Source organism: Haliaeetus leucocephalus, unplaced genomic scaffold (assembly GCF_000737465.1).
Source record: "Haliaeetus leucocephalus isolate CR32 unplaced genomic scaffold, Haliaeetus_leucocephalus-4.0 Scaffold295, whole genome shotgun sequence".
Lineage (NCBI taxonomy): Eukaryota > Metazoa > Chordata > Aves > Accipitriformes > Accipitridae > Haliaeetus > Haliaeetus leucocephalus.
This window is the reverse complement of record NW_010972731.1, coordinates 6,993,559-7,009,954: the sequence shown is the minus strand read 5'-3', so window position 1 is coordinate 7,009,954 and position 16,396 is coordinate 6,993,559. Positions and strand designations below refer to the sequence as shown.

General features: G+C 45.2%; 2 protein-coding genes across 7 annotated transcripts in view; both read left to right on the top strand.

Moving 5' to 3' along the window:
- The first annotated feature begins 2,295 nt into the window (after positions 1-2,295).
- On the top strand, positions 2,296-14,724 carry FLCN (folliculin). 6 transcript variants are annotated; one of them, XM_010570366.1, is made up of 12 exons: positions 2,296-2,550; positions 3,340-3,618; positions 4,438-4,584; positions 5,805-6,026; positions 6,510-6,670; positions 7,446-7,537; positions 8,292-8,482; positions 9,698-9,811; positions 10,179-10,302; positions 10,667-10,798; positions 12,366-12,471; positions 13,267-14,724. In XM_010570366.1, the coding sequence occupies exons 2-12, from the start codon at positions 3,370-3,372 to the stop codon at positions 13,466-13,468; spliced, it is 1,740 nt and encodes a 579-aa protein (XP_010568668.1). In that variant the 5' UTR covers positions 2,296-2,550; positions 3,340-3,369; the 3' UTR covers positions 13,469-14,724. The 6 variants fall into 6 exon arrangements, 5 of the variants coding, with proteins under 5 accessions (XP_010568668.1, XP_010568671.1, XP_010568670.1 ...); XM_010570369.1 differs by lacking the exon at positions 2,296-2,550 and adding an exon at positions 2,562-2,674; XM_010570368.1 differs by lacking the exon at positions 2,296-2,550 and adding an exon at positions 2,562-2,683.
- Positions 13,542-16,396, top strand: part of PLD6 (phospholipase D family, member 6) — a 3,685-nt gene continuing 830 nt past the window's right edge. The window contains exons 1-2 of the mRNA XM_010570596.1: positions 13,542-13,559; positions 14,240-14,280. Coding sequence (XP_010568898.1) covers positions 13,542-13,559; positions 14,240-14,280 — 59 coding nt within the window. The remainder of the gene's footprint in view (positions 13,560-14,239; positions 14,281-16,396) is intronic.

Sequence of the window (16,396 nt, the reverse complement as noted above, 5' to 3'; positions counted from 1 at the left end):
AAATAGCTATGTAATAGTTTCAAATTATATATTACGCTATTTTTCTTAAGCTGATTTTTAAGAGGGCAAATGCTCTTAAAGTTAGAGAACTGCTAAGGTTCCTTTTCTGACGTGGATAGTTGTGCCGTTAAACTCCGATTGCTGTTGAAAATTCAAAGTCGGGTCCCACCTGTAGAATCAGTAGATAAAGCGTTCACTGAAAGTGCTTCAGGGAAGGACTTTTAAGTAATAGTTTGATAAATGCATAGGGTCTGGCATCTGCATGTCTTGAGATACTGTTGAAATTAAGTCAGATTTTTAATGAAGTAGCTCCTTCATGTCTTGGAGTTAATTGCATGGGCTGTGGTCAGCTGAGACACTTTGAGAACACTTGAGCTCTCTGGTTTTAATTTGTGTTTATTGCAGGGAAGGACTTTTGATTGAATATAAGAACTTAAGACTCTCAAAGGTCCTGTGGCTAGTTCTTCCTGTCATGCATGGCCACAAGATGTGTTCATGAAGTACTGAGTGCATGCTTTGATATCTAACTCCTATTTCCTTGCATCTTAATTAGCAAAAGATACAAAATGCAGTTCTGAAGGTAGCATTAGACATGCAACTACACTTCTTAGCCACAGGAGGGGTCTCTAGTTCAGTATATTATTAGCAGGTATTCGAAATGTGTCTAGAAGAAAGGGTTAGAAGCTGCTTGTGTACAGCCCCCCTCCTCTTTTTGTGCCACTGAGGAGCCGCAGCTAGTGACCTCTGTTAACACACCTGTAGCACTGCCATTGCTCTACATGCTTTTGCGTAACTCCAGCTGCCTCCTCCTCTACAACTTCCCTTCTCCAGTCTACCGTACAACCGCGACCCGTTGTATGTGTTGTCATAGGCGATCTGTATAACCTAGGAAATGTTTTCTGCATGGCCAACCTGGCTGAGGAGGTTAGTCCTGAGAAGTTGTTTAAATGTACTATTGGAAAATAAAGATAACAAATGAGTCGTTCTTCTTAGTTTGTCTTAAATGAGGTAGTAGGTCTTCTGTATTTGGCTTTTCCTTTGTTTTTTTGGGGGGTCTTTTGTTCTTGTCGCTTCTTAGGACATGTGATTCTGGCTGGCTGGTGAGAGGCTGCTAGTTGTCTGCTGCGTGTGGCAGTACCCTCTGCTCAGGAGTTGTTCAAGCTCTTCTGGTGAATTCTCGGAACTCTCCTGAGCGCTCTTGCGTAGAAATCGTAGTTCTTTCTGTGCCAACAGCGTGCCTTCCTTGGGAAGTGCTGCTACAGGTCTTTGACCGAGATGGGCTCCAGGATTAGCTGGACTTTAGATCAAACGCTTCCATTCAGGTCTGATCTTTGTGTTACAATAATCGTCCGTCTTGATGACCATCTGAGTATCGTTTTCTTTAGAGGCATAATTATTAGTCCATGCATGGCTGATTGGATCCAGAGGCATATATTGTAGTGGTATCAGTGATAACTGGTCTTTCTTGGGATTTAAGTACAAGTGTTACTCAGCCGAATGATCTATGCTGTTACCTTGTGGAAGATTTACTGCTTTTGTCCAGACTTGGATATTTAAAACTCCACTGTAAAGGGAGTGTGGTGGGGGGGGCAATCCAGTAGTGTATTTGAAGCCTGAAAGGATTAATAGTTCACATGGACTTTGGTTTATCTTTTTATCATAGTTTTCTAGAGCTGAATAATCCTCTAATAAAACTTGATACCCTAAAGAAAAACTGAAGTAGTTTAATGGAGAGGGGATCTCTACTAAAGAGCCCAGAACTGGCTTGTGTAACTCCCAGTGTCTGCTCCCTTCCTTCACCCTTCTAACCCGGGCTTTACCTGCGTAAATCTCGCACTACAACTGCTTTATAAATGGAGTGGGGAACGAGAATACTTCATGGAAGCCTTCCTCTGCCTTAATCTCACATTCTAAGTAGTTTAAGGAATTAAAGCAGATGATGGCTGCCGCCCGTCCTTGCACTCAAGTGTCTTTAACGGAGAACCGGGGCCCAGCTTGCTGTGGGGGCAGACGGGAGGGGGAAAAGGGGCTCTGCGGGACCCGATTACGAACCCCTTCCACCGCCCGGGACCCGCCGACCCCGGCCCCGCCGACCCCGGCCGGGCGCTCGCGGCCGCTTCGCCTCAGCAGGGCCCCGCCCGCGCACGGCGCCTGCGCACGGCCCGCCCCGCGGCCCCTCTCGGAGGCTGCCGGTCACGTGACCCGCCATGCGGCCCGCACTACTTGGCGGGGGAAGAAGGGGGGGGGGGGGGAGCGGAGCTCGCTCCCGGTGCGGCGCCTGCGGGGTTGTAGGCGCCGGCTCGTCCCCTCTCGGCTCTCGGGGCTGCGACACCGTTGTCCGGTCTCTGCGGTGGGGCAGGGGATAGCGAGGGAAGGAAGGAGGCGTCTCCCGGATCTTCTCAGCTCCCCCCTCTCGTCTAGAGGTAATAGCTCTGCCCAGCCACTGTGGACAGGGCGGCCGTGGGCCGAGTCACTGCCGCACCGGGGGAGGGGGGTGGGGGGGAGCGGGCTCCTCGGGACAGCGGCGGGAAGGACCGGCTCGGTACGGCGGTACGAACGGCCTCTTCTTCCTTCCTGTCTCTCGCTTTCTCCTCCGTCTTCTCGCTGCTCCCTGTCGGCGGCGGGTGGGCAGCCGGGAAGCTGTCTGCCCCTCTTCTCCCCCCCACAGCTGCCGGTAGGGATGGTACGGGCCGGTGGGTCAGTCTGTGTCAGGCGCCCGCTGACACGGGACGGGACGGGACGGGCCGGGGCGGGGGAGCCCGGAGCCGCGGTGAGCGGGGACCGGGCCGTGGGCGTCCGGGTACGGGGAGCCTGGGCTGGGCCGGTCTCGGAGCCGGGAGGTCGGGGCCCGGAAGGGGAGACCGGCCCGGGTCGAGGTCCAGGTCCGGCTGGGCCTGAGGCGTTCGGGTCTGGGGGCGCTGAGTAGGGCCGGTCCCGACCCGTTGCGGCCTGAGGCCTCTGGGGAAGCTGCGCCGGGCCCGGCGGGGAGGTCTGGTCTGTCAGACCCTAGCCTGTCCCTGTAAGGCCGGAGGTGTCCGCGCACGGGGAGGGGGGGTCCGGCCCAGTCCCGTTCCACCGCCGTGGGACCTGCGGTGTACCCGGCTCAGAGGCAGGGACCCGGGCACGGGGGGATCGATCTGCTCTAGTCCCGTCCCACCAGGGCACGAAGGCTTGGTCCTTCTTCAGGGCACTGCGTGGTGGAGTTGTGCTGGTTGCTTAGGCTAAGCGTAAGTCCAGCTGCTCCTGGAAGGATACAGGGCAGGACTGGCACCAATCGGGCCTAAGAGATGCTTTAATATCTGTTGTGCTAATAGTGTGTGCTTTCTCCCTTGCCTGCAGGAGGCCTGGTGCATGTGCTGAGCTCTCACTATGAATGCTATTGTTGCCCTCTGCCATTTTTGTGAGCTCCACGGTCCTCGCACCCTCTTTTGTACTGAGGTTCTACATTCACCGCTTCCCCAAGGCGCGAGCAGCGGGGACATCTCTGGGCAGAATGAGCAGGCAGAGGAGGAGGAAGGTGGTATTCAGATGAGCAGCCGGATCCGCTCACACAGCCCAGCAGAAGGTGCCAGCGCTGATTCCAGCAGCCCAGGGCCAAAGAAGTCAGACATGTGTGAGGCAAGTGTGAAGGTCTGCGTGCGGACATCAGTGGTCCTTGGCTTAACTAAAGGGCTCTTGGAATCTCTAAGGCAAATTGAATTGTTTAAGAGAGAAAAAAAAAAAGTGAAGTGCACTTGTTTTGTATGCGACTGCTAGTACCAGAAGACCTCTAAGTCCTCGTGAACTGTAATGATCCATGACAAGAGGATGAAGGAACTGTTGTGGAGTGTATAGACCTTGACAAGATGGTGTCTTGAGGTCTCTTTAAGCCCTGTGATCTGTTATTCTCTTGTGGCTGAGAAGTGCTTTCCTCATCCTTGAAGAGCACTTACTTTGTTAGATTAGGTCTGGTCATTTATTAATAGTAATTTTAAGAGCAGTATTGATTAGGAAACAAAAAAAGTGTGAAAGCCGTTAAAACAATAGAGAAAATATATGTTCTCTGTTGTTCTCACACTTGTCTACTATTAGTACTTGTTCTGAGGTATTTGTTATTTACTTTCCTTTAGGTTATGGCCAGTTTTATTAGGCCAGTTGGTTTCACAGCTGCTGTTATCCAAATTTTACCTCTTGTAGAGCCAGCACCAAGTTCACAATTAAATTAAATAGTGAAAAATGAGCATAAGAGTAGGGGAAGTGTATCACACAGAGTTCTGTGTGAGGAGCTGGGTTCAAATCCTGACCCTGACTCATATTTCTTGTCTGCTAAGTATTTGAGTCCTTATCTATTTGTGTAAGTAACATTTCCCTACATTTTGAAGGGAATATGCAGAGGCCTTTGGAAACCTTAGATAACTGCATGCTCATTTATGGCTGGATTTGCTTTTCTATCTTCAGGGTTGCCGCTCTCTTGCAGGAGGACATCCTGGATATGTCAGCCACGACAAAGAAACTTCAATCAAGTACGTCAGTCACCAACACCCAAACCACCCCCAGCTGTTCAGCATCGTGCGCCAGGCCTGTGTTCGCAGTCTGAGCTGTGAGGTAACTGCCTTGGGAGTACAGGGAGAAAACCTGTTTATGGCCTTATGTATTGTTTCAAATCCAAGATGGTGCTTTGCTGATCCTGGTTGCTCTGTGCAGCCTGAAACAAGGAGGGAATGGAGGTGGAAAGACAGACACACACAAGTCTGTTCATTCTGAGATTGATGGTAACTTTTAAGGTTGATCTTTGATAACCTTGGGGGTTCCTTCCTCTCAGCTTGTGAGACCAAAAATTTCCCTTTCTTTTTTTTTTTTGCTCCTATGTGTTTATTGTTTTTCTTTGTAAGATAAACTGTTTTTGTAAAAACAATGGAATCTGTTGTTTAGTGCCAAGAAATACTTGATCTTTGTAGACCATTAACATTCAGTATCTCATGGAAGTGAAGGGACAATCTTACAGATTGATCCTGTGTCAGGTTGTTGTGGTTTAACTGCAGCCAGCAACTAAGCACCACGCAGCCGCTCGCTCACTCCCCCCCATCCAGTGGGATGGGGGAGAAAATCAGGAAAAGAAGTCAAACTCCTGGGTTGAGATAAGAACGATTTAATAGAACAGAAAAGAAGCAGCTAATAATGATAATGATAACACTAATAAAATGACAACAGTAGTAAAAGGATTGAAATGTACAAATGATGCGCAGGGCAATTGCTCACCACCCGCCGACCGACACCCAGCCAGTCCCCAAGCGGCGAATCCCTGCCCCCCCCCCACTTCCCAGTTCCTAAGCTAGATGGGACGTCACATGGTATGGAATACACTGTTGGCCAGTTTGGGTCAGGTGCCCTGGCTGGGCATGAGAAGCTGAAAAATCCTTGACTATAGTCTAAACACTACTGAGCAACAACTGAAAACATCAGTGTTATCAACATTCTTCACATACTGAACTCAAAACATAGCACCGTGCCAGCTACTAGGAAGACAGTTAACTATATCCCAGCTGAAACCAGGACACAGGTTCAGCAAAATCCCTTGTGGATTCTTAACAGTATCATAGTTGAATAGAGCTGAATTCTTAAAATACAGTTAAATTGAAGTTTTTGTAGTGTTTGTAGGGTACCTCTGGAGATCTGTTTGACCCTAGGTTTTGGATATTAGCCTGAAAAAGGCTTGTTTTATTCACCAAGTATGTGTTAAAGAGAAAGAAGCTTTGTTCAGTTTATTATCATTTCAACTGCATGATATGCTTAACTACTTTGGTGTATATGTCCTTCCCCTTCAGGTCTGCCCAGGACGTGAAGGCCCTATTTTTTTCGGAGATGAACAGCATGGTTTTGTGTTCAGCCACACCTTCTTTATCAAAGACAGCCTGGCTCGAGGTTTCCAACGCTGGTACAGCATCATCACTATCATGATGGACCGGATTTACCTCATCAACTCCTGGCCTTTCTTGTTGGGAAAAATCAGAGGCATCATTGATGAGCTTCAGGGCAAAGCACTTAAGGTAGGTCAGTGCACAGAGTCCATTTGACTCGACATTAGTAAAACTTTATGGTAGTTGATTTACAGCTGAGTCAAAAAGCTGATCCAGCTCTTTGCAGCCAGGGTGGTCATTAAGGTTGACAAAAGGGATAAGAGGATGGTGTGAATTGGGGGGTGTAGGAGAGAAGGGTGCCTCTCTCATTTTAAGCCATTCATAACACTTTTCGCAGACCTAGCTGCTAGACAGTAGCTCTGTTAGAAATTTAAGTGTCTAAAGTTGGGAAGGACAATGGTTTTGGAGCACAAGTGTTACTTAATGATAATTTTAGTCAATCGAAGAATAAGATGTCCCTTCCCTCTCTTTTCCCATAATTTACAATGTATTTTGGATGATGGTCTGCGACGCTGCCTTTTCACTTCGTATTTTTGTGCATTTTTTGGCTCAGCTTTAGGTAACCATTTTATCTTTTTCAGTCTCTCATACTGCTCTTCTTCTGTGGTGTAGGTGTTTGAAGCAGAGCAGTATGGATGCCCTCAGCGTGCCCAGCGGATGAACACAGCCTTCACTCCCTTCCTTCACCAGCGGAACGGCAATGCAGCCCGCTCCTTAACGTCACTGACCAACGATGAAAACTTGTGGGCATGTTTGCATACTTCCTTTGCTTGGTAATGCCACTTGTGTATCTAGCTTCTACAACTCCATCATGAAGAGAATATTGTCATATTCTGAAAGGGTGGAAATGTGATTTGAGTGTTTGGGTATTTTTTCTTGACGTAGTAAGTTGGACTTTCCTAAGTAGTCTCTGAATGGGAAGGAGCTAAGCACAGAAAGACAGCAGCCTGTTGATTCCTTTAGGACAAAAAAAAATTTCTTGTTGCTGTGAAGTAAACCTACTAATGTGGCTGCTAATGGAAGCCATGTCTATCTAGATGGAAGGGCTTTGCAGTATAAAAGTAAGTACGGAAGAAAGCAAGAAAAGATGCTCCTACACCCAGTGTGTTGTATGTCAGATCCACACTTGAAATACAGTGGTTGTTCACCTGGAAGTGCCCGTGTATTGCGACAGGCAGTGTGGGAGGTGCAGCCATTTAGCACAGTAGTATGTCTGTGGGAGTCCGGTTGCTCCAGTGCCTGACTTGCTCATCCATCTTCCCTGGAAAGATGCCACAGAGAAGGTTGCAACACTGGCATGTGACTTGGATGGGGAACAAGTATGTTGCACAAAGTAATTGCAAAATGGTAGGCCTTTCGGTGACTTTGAGTGGCAGTGATTTTAAGATGTGTTGATAGTTACCACACCAAGGAAAGCATAGCGATGTGTTGAAAGGAGACAGAAATTGGTTGGTGGTTGGATTTTTTGTTGACCTCATTGCACCAAGTTTTTTGCACCTAGCAAGCAGGCTTAATGAACCCTATTTCTCTTTCTTTCGATGTCTCCAGGCTTTTGAAAGCTTGTGGTAGCCGACTTACAGAGAAGCTTCTGGAAGGAGCACCAACAGAAGACACCCTTGTTCAGATGGAAAAACTTGCAGGTGAGATAGATGTTTCCAGAGCTGGAAAACCCTCTGAGAATGCTTTGGATAGTAAAACACAAAGTCTTTTCATCAGCATCATAAGCACAGCCATCTCTCATCAACTTTACCCTAGTGATAGTCTCTGCAGTACCTGATGCACTCTCCCATATGGAGATGACTCTGACATGAATGTGAAATCAAGGCCCTTGGCCTCATAGGCTCTCTGCACACACATGTGGTGTTTGTTACTTGAGTAGCAATGTTGCATCATTGTGATTATTGTTCTCTCTGGCTGAGTTGGCCCTCCCAGTGAATCTCTACAGCCAGAAGAATTTGCAGTCACAACATATGGACTTCTTGCTCCTTTTTCTACAAAACTTCTGTAATATAAAGGACCGTAATTTTTTCTTGCATTGAATTATTTTATTAATCCATTTAGACTAGAATCTACAAAACCTGCCTCAAAGCTTTCGCCGTGACCTTTAAAACACAGATATAGAACACATAGCTGGTCAAAAGATGTGACTTTGTGTTCTGTAGGAGATGAAAATTCCTTCTTGACCCTTCAGTGGTTATCTTATGTCTGAACTAATAAACTTCATTAACACTTCAGGTGTGTCTGTGATGCTAGTACTTTCAGTTACTGTGTTCTGAACTCTGTCTTCCGACAAACAGCCAAAATCAATTGGCTGCAGCATGTGTAGGCACTTTTAAGGCAGTTCCCATTCCTAGAGAGCAGCAATTTTTATGACCACTCTTCCTTTTTTGCTAGATCTGAAAGAAGAGTCGGAAGGCTGGGATGGTTCTGAGGAAGAAGAGAAGCCTTCTTCCCAGCCAGAGGTTGTGGAAGGGCAGGAACTATCTAAATGCTCAACTGAAACATCTCTGATGCCAGATTGCAATAGCTGGAATGTAGCTCACAGAAGGCTGTCTGTCTTTCGCTCTCTCAGGCATATGAGACAGGTAAGAGAGGAGCAGTTACTCTGATCTGCATTCACAAGCTAAGAACCTCTTTTCTCCTGGTAATGTTTTTTGAAAAGATACATTGATTTCCTGCAGTCTGCACTTCTTTGCTGGTTCTGCGTTCAACACAGTGCCTGCACAGCTAGTAGCACGGTGTTAACTGCATCTCTGAGGACGCTCCCTTCCTCTGAGATCACATGGGCCTCTAGTGATCATCAGTCATGTGGGAAGGGATCATATGATTTCTCTCAAATGCTGTGCTTTTCATCTTCCCAAGAGCAGTGACAGTAGTTTAATGCAGAGTTTGTGCAGCATCTTCAAAGCCAAGTATTATTTGCCTAAACCAAAAGTGTTCCAGAGGGAAAAAAATCCTTGACAAGCAAAACAAATGGTTGTGTACAGATCTAGCTTTTATCTAGTGCTTCAAGTTACCTGACTGAGGGGGAAAGTTCAGTGCATTTGACCCGCAGTCTGTTTTCACACCAGCTTGTTTTCCTGGACACTCCTGACAAATACCTGCTTTATGTCTTTAGCCTCCTTTTGTTCTACTGTCTCCCAATTTAGAATGCTTGAAGCTATTGAACTACATCACTGTATTGCAAGTGTGTGCCTTTGGAGGCTTGTGTGAGAACATTGTTTCATTTTCTGTGCCTGAATCACTATTGTGAGCATAACCCAGATCAGAGAAATGCCTGAAAGTTGTTGTCATCTAATAGAAGTTGTTCGGTCCCATTCCAAACAGGCCCATGCCCATCTTAACAAAACCGCTAATTTGGCCAACAAGTGGGCTGATTGATGCAGTCTAGCCAGAGCACTGAAGAATCTGGAGCAACCTAGAAATGAAACTGTTGTTCTCTTAATGTGCTTGATAGTGAACTGGATCATTGATTAGGCATCTTGGCAAAGTGGTACTTTGCTGCTGTTTGTTCTTGAAACCAGAGATGGGGGCGAATATCGCTTTGCCATGATAGTCGGATGCCTTTCGCACCTGTCAAAGAATTACTTGATCTTGGTGCTGTGGTTTAGAGCTATTACTCTGTGCACAAGACCTGCTAAATTTTCATGTTTGTTTCTGCTGTTCAGTTCTAGCCATTTTCTTAGGTGGCACTCATGTATTTCACAGGGCAAACTGGACATTTCACTAATTTTCATAATCAATGCAGAACGTTTTTGGTTTCTTTCTTTTTTTTTTTTTCTTTTTTTTTTTTCCTCCAGGTTCTTGGGGCATCAGCATTCCGCATGCTGGCTTGGCATGTTCTGATGGGGAACCAGGTTATCTGGAAAGCTCGAGACATGGATCTTGTCCAATCTGCTTTTGATGTGCTACGGGTAGAAACCTTTTCCTTTGTTTCCTGACTGCATATTTTTACATATATTTCTGTAGTAGTCCAGGCTGTCTCTGACATGTAATCTTTTGGAGAATGCGTGTTAAATGATGTGGTTTGGGGAAGAGAGACAAACCAAAAGAAAAAAACCCAAAACAAACCTAAAAAAACCCCCAACCTTTGGATGTCTTCGTTGTCCTCAGCAACTGCATAGTCTTTCAAACTACGTAAGATACTTCTGATCCCCAAAATGAGGAGCATCTGCCTGAGCAGTTCTCCAAGTCTTGACTGGCCCTGGAAGTCAGGGAGAAAATGGTACTTTACTGGTTTAGCTCCAGTGTTTCTCTTGACATGTTTCCTTCCTTCTTTAGACTATGCTGCCTGTTGGTTGTGTGCGGATCATCCCCTACAGTGACCAGTATGAAGAGGCGTATCGGTGTAACTTCCTAGGGCTTAGCCCGCACGTCCAAATCCCATCCCACATATTATCATCTGGTAAGAACCTGTTGTAGAACCCTCTTCTTTCCCTATCATCTTATGTTAAAGGACACAAGATGATTTTTTTTTTTAATTAAGTATTGGCAGATATTCTAACAATGCTGCATGAACCAAAACCTGTACTGCTTAATTATTTTTTTTTCCCTATACCCTTGCCTGCGCAGTAGTTGAAAGGTGTGACACCTGCTTTAAGCACTGATCATACTATAGCTGACAGTCCTGGTGCCTGTGGAGGAAACATTAAGGCTGGGCCAAATATTGTAAGCTGACAGAGCTGTGCTTTCTCGGAGGAGGGTGTGTAGCTGTATTTTAAAATCTGGGCTCGTACAGTTCATGTTCTTTTGGGCTCTTGTTGCTCTAGAGTTTGCGGTCCTTGTGGAAGTTCGCACTGCTACCCGGTCCAGTCTCTACCCAACTCTGTTTGATGATGAGCAGTCCCTCAACAAATATGAGTTTGTTGTCACCAGTGGTAGCCCTGTTGCAGCAGATCGAGGTGGGTGATTTGAAAGCAGAAAGAACCTGTATCACTGAGGTTAAGAGATCATCTTGAACTGTTTTTTTTATGCTGTTCATGTACTGGCCCTTAAGGAAGTCTGAGTAGAGCTGGGTTACTGTTACTTGAGGTCTGTTTAATTATAAAGGGCTTGCTTTACCAGATCAGCATTTTGCTTATTAATTTTCAGAAATGAGTAACGAATTCTGTAATGAGTATAGTAGCAATTATGGGGAAATTCTTCTGTAACCCACAATGAATGTCTTCTATCCTGGAATACTTGTGTGTTTATTTTGAATATGTCTAGCTTATAAGGACTGTGACATTACTCATCTCCTGTGTTCCACTTGATAGACAAGTATGACTGATACAGAAATGCCTAGACTTTTTTTTTTTTTTTTTTTGCCTACTTTGTTCAAGGACTTGAGCACTTGCACCTAGGTGTAATTCGAGTCAGGTCCATCAGTCTCATGTTTTCTGGGAAGTCTTCATTTAGATGAATTGGCCTCATTGACTGTCTCAAAACACTTCACAGGTCACCAATCCTTTCCGCTCTGTCCTCTGAATGTACAGGTGCAATGCAAAGCAGAGACTTACTCTCTCTGTAGTGTTCTTTCTGTTGTAGATCCCACATGTATAATTACAGTAGTCTACTTTCCATCCAACCAGTGGCATGTCCAGAATCTTCTGGACAAAAATAGTCACTGAAAGGTCTTTTCTCCACCACAGCATCAAACTTATTAGGCCACGGACTGCTGGGAAAATAGCCTCCTAGTGAATTCCAAAAAGCGGTCCGGGAAAGGAATGCCTTGGGTTGGTTGTCCATTTGTTTTTATACTATATCCTGGAACTGCCCTTAACAAGAGGAACATTAAATCAAGAGTAAGTGGAGACTCTGAAGTTGAGGTTTTATATTTTTATATATATGAATGTATGTTGTACAAGGCATGAAGATTTTTCATAACTTTGCATTGTTTAGTGAGCTTTTGATATGGGACTAGAAACAACAAAATCTAAACAACTTCAATTTAAAAGTGGGTCTGAAGAAAACAAAGGCCCCTGAACCTGTGTGCAGATCTCAGGATCCTTCACAAAATTCCATGTTGCTTCTTGGGTCAGGTGTTTTTCTAGTGGGATGGTCTCTAGCTCCTCTTCCATTGAAATTAAATCAAGGCAGGCCACTGGGGGGTATATTTTTTCACCTTGTAGAATAGGTGCGTTTCTTCCTGACTCAAGGAATATTATTGTCTGTGACTAATCAAGCCAAATTCTGTGTTGAAATTGGCTGTGCTGTTACTAATAGTGTAGTTTTCTGCATATAGAGGAAGCTGAATTAATGCACCGGACCAAAGTACTATGAAACATGAGTGAAGGCTAGTGCTCTTGAACAGAGTAAGAGGCAGAACAAGTGTGTATTCTTGTCTGTAATTCCAGCAGGTATTCAGGCCCAGGTCACCAAATAAATGGACTAGTCCTTGCTAACAATTACTAGTAAGGGTGTGAGCGGGTAACCTATAACATGTGTGTCCTCTTTCTCGCCTATTTTCCCCTCTTCCTGATCTTGTAGTTGGCCCAACAATCTTGAACAAGATCGAAGCTGCCCTGACCAACCAGAACCTTTCTGTAGATGTTGTGGATCAGTGCCTTGTTTGCCTGAAGGAGGAATGGATGAAGTAAGTACAACTACATTGCTTTCAGAGAAAACAGCTTTGGCACTAATCCTGGAACGGTTACAGCAGAGTACAGGACAAACTTGTAGTCAGGTAACTTCTGCTGTAGTATTGATAGTAGTTGGCTTTGCTGTTGGGAGCCAAGAATATCAAAGTCCTTCTACTCTAGTCCTAACTCTCTTTTTGGCTTTCAGCAGTTCTTAACCTTTACGCTTCAGTTCACACATCTGTAGGTTACCTACATGACAATACTTGTCTGCCTTACATACATTATGAGGATTAAGTATGCAAATACATCTATGCCTGTCAATGCGCGCTATATTCCAGTACAGATAACATGCCAAACAGATGTCATGGTTGCACCTTCAGGCACTACATTTCAAAGGTGCAAGTAGTTATAAAGGAAGACCAGATAGTCGTGTGAAATAATTCATGGAACATTACAATCTTGTGAATTTACCTGAAGGCCAGATGGGCAGTAGGTGTGTCTCCCAGGGAGATTCTCAGTTGTCACAATTAATTGTTTTACTTTCCGCTAGAATGAAAAAAAACCCCTAAAACTATGCATATTACTACTGAAAATGAGTAATCCCCCTAACTAATCCCCCCGTTTCTTGTACACTTCTTCCCCCCACCTTCTTCATTCAAAGCATGAGAGTAGGTTCCATGGAATATTGTTTGAAGCTTTTATTAACATTTAGTTGCAGTAGGTACCAAGAGAAGCTACAGTTGCTGCTCACTCCTGTTTGATGCATGCAAGTCTGTTGGAGTAGTGACAGGAGTTTCTTGTTTCTGCAGTAAAGTGAAGGTCCTCTTTAAATTCACTAAAGTGGACAGCAGACCCAAGGAGGATACCCAAAAACTGCTGAGCATTCTGGGAGCTGCAGAGGAGGACAACGTCAAGCTTCTCAAGTTCTGGATGACTGGCCTGAGCAAGACATACAAGTCCCACCTGATGTCAACAGTTCGCAGCCCAACGTCCTCAGAGTCCCGGAACTAAAGGGTGCCCAACCTCACTTGCTGCCTTCAGATAATCGCAGGGAACCCCGAGTTACCACTGCTGAGCCTGCAGCATGTGCATTAGGTGGATAGTGAAATTTCATCACTATTCTTCTGGTCCTCAAACTAACTTGAAGAGTGACTCGAGTCTTTTCTAATTGCTGTGAGACTGGATTAATAAGTGCTAATAAATAATGCTGCTGTCTGTCCTGAAACACAGCTCTAAATCTAGACCTCCACACTCAAGACTAAAATAGAGCAACACTCAAAGAATCAGCGGGAATTAAGATACCCTACTGTCATCATTAAGCATTATGGTGTGGCAGTAGACCTCGGGTTTAGATTTCATTGGCAAGACTCGGATACCTGTGACAACGTCCAGAACTCCTGAGAGTGGATATAGTTAATCCCTCCGAATCGCACATAAATCTCCTAAATGTGCAAGAGAAGAACCAAAAATAAGTGACGCGTCACAGGGTATGGCTCACATGTAAATTACTTCGAACCACTTTATGCTTGGATTTAAGAAGAGACTATTTTCTGCTGTAGCATAAGTCAGGATATCCTATCAGAGTCCTGTCACTCCACTTTATTTATTTATATCTTAACTTGAGACAGTTTCAGCATTTGCTTTGGAAATCTTGTCTGGGAGGGAGAATTGTAATATAAGAAGTCTCAAAATGCAGCCTGCTTGCCTCTCTAGAGGGTAAAATACTCGCCTTGTTTTGCCTGTGGTTGCAAAACTTCCAGGTAATGAAGATAACCTCACCAGGATAAGGTTGCTGGTGTTCCTCTGTCTTCAGAAATAGTTTTCTAGCTTCGTAATTAAATTAAGCAGAAAAGATCCAACCTGTAGGTGCTCCCTTCTTATATAACTCTAGAGTAGCCATTTTTGCTTAATAGTTCATGGAAACATTGGTGCATTTTTTTAATTACCTAAACAGATATTCCTTATCTGTATTGTAAGGAATTACTGTTTCTGTTGTGAAGTCTTTTTGTCTTTTTTTTTTTTTTTTCTGGATCATTATTGGGAAAACTTGACGTTACTATAGACATTTTTAACAAGCTAGAGGCAGGTTTTACCAGGTGACCTTCTACACTCATTCAAACAAGACTCAAGCTCAGAGGGGATGTTCCAACTTGTCATGAGTTCTGTTCTTATATATAAAATATGCAGGTTGATTTTTGTCTGGAACATCTGTAAAATGGCGACAGGCATTAAATCTCGTTAAGAGCTATTTTTGTAAAATGGACAAAGCCTAGTTTTGTGTTGATTTTTTCAATGTGCGTGTGTGTTGGGGTGGGGGAAGCAGCAGTTGATCCACAAGGTAATTCCTGCATCTTAGCCTTGATCTAATTTACAGAATTTAACAGGTCTTTTCCTCTTAACTTTGTATGTGTTAGTTTCTTGTACATATGGAGCAAGAGATGCTCAGATATGTTAATTGAAAATCCTTGACTGGACATAAACATCTGCAGGATATTCAAACTGCAAACAGATGCTTGGAAAAAGGCATTACTCTGTTACTTCAAAAACTAACCACTTATTTAATTTTAGGGTTTGCAAAAAGGCTTGCATTTCCCAACTGACAGTAAGGAAATACGAGACAGAAGAGGTGCTCAGGCTCTGTCCACAGGAAAGGAAGCTCTGAATAATATATGCATCTTGCTTCCTCTGTGCTGGGTGCTAGTCATGAGGGAAGAACAAAGCCCACTGCCGGTGGGATAAAAGTGACAGAAGTAATTAGAAAAGCATGGACTAATAAATCAGCATTTCCAGTGCTAGGTTGGTGCTTGCTCTTGTGGCTGCCTTGTACGTGATCTAGTGCTCTTCTTTCTTCTACTGGAAAGCTATTCTGGTCCAATTCAGAGCTGTGTAACACAACAGGTAAGACATTATTTGGCATTTAGACCTTCTTGACTGCTGAACTGTTTCTGTTTAAGAATAGCTCTCCCAAGCAATACTAACATTAAAACCTAGTCTCTATCTAACCTGCAGTTGGTGCATAAGCACTCGTTAGCAAAGCCCGTGTTTCTGAACAGAGGCGTGGTTTCTTCCAAAACAGCGATCGCAAGGTCAAGCTTGAGGTTTCACCTTCTTCTTCCATGTGCCTCTGTGAGCGGTCAGTTGTACGCAGTGTTCTGGTCCGAAACACAGCCAGGCTCTGGGTAATGTATAGTTTTTGAGCCAGGTCAGGGAAACCACTAACTTAACACGTGTAAAATGCCCACAGGAAAGAAGGGGGAGAGTTGCTGAAATCTGTGAACCCAGGGCTCCTGTGTAGCCTAAAACCAGCTGCGCTCGCCTGCCAGAACAGATCTATACGTGGGATTACCAAATAACTGTCTGGGCAAGTTCCCGCAGCTCACAGATTAGGCCGCAGGCGCTCCTTTTGCCGTCAGCAATAGCTGGAGTGTGCACGCTCCTCTTAGCACTACTTAATTAACAAAAAAGCCTGTCTGCAGCCATCTTTCACCACCCTCCTTCCCTCTAAACGGTACGCCTTAAAGACAAACTGATTAAAGCAGGATCTTTCTTTATTCTGGCGTGATTTCCTTTTCTGCGTGGCCGAGCAGCGCGTACCTGGGAGGGAGGTGGGAGCGGTGAGCGCTGCAGCTGCAGGCTGACAGGGCAGAGACCAGCTGGTTGTGCTGCACTTAGAGCCAAAGCCTTTTTGCCTTAATTCTGCCACCTCTGTCCCCTCAGCCAGGCAGGATCCGCCTTAAAGGATCCCTTGAGTAGATGGTGTGGAGCCGGCTGGTGTTTGGGGCAGGGTTAGAGTCAGCTGCAGCCTGCTCTGGACCAGCTCCTCGGTTCATCCAGAAGCACCCAGCCACCTTTCCCCCCCCCACCCCCCCGAAGCAGCCCAAGCTCCCCCCTGAACCGAGAGGACGGTCGGCTCGGGGGCCGTTCGACACTCGGCGGCGG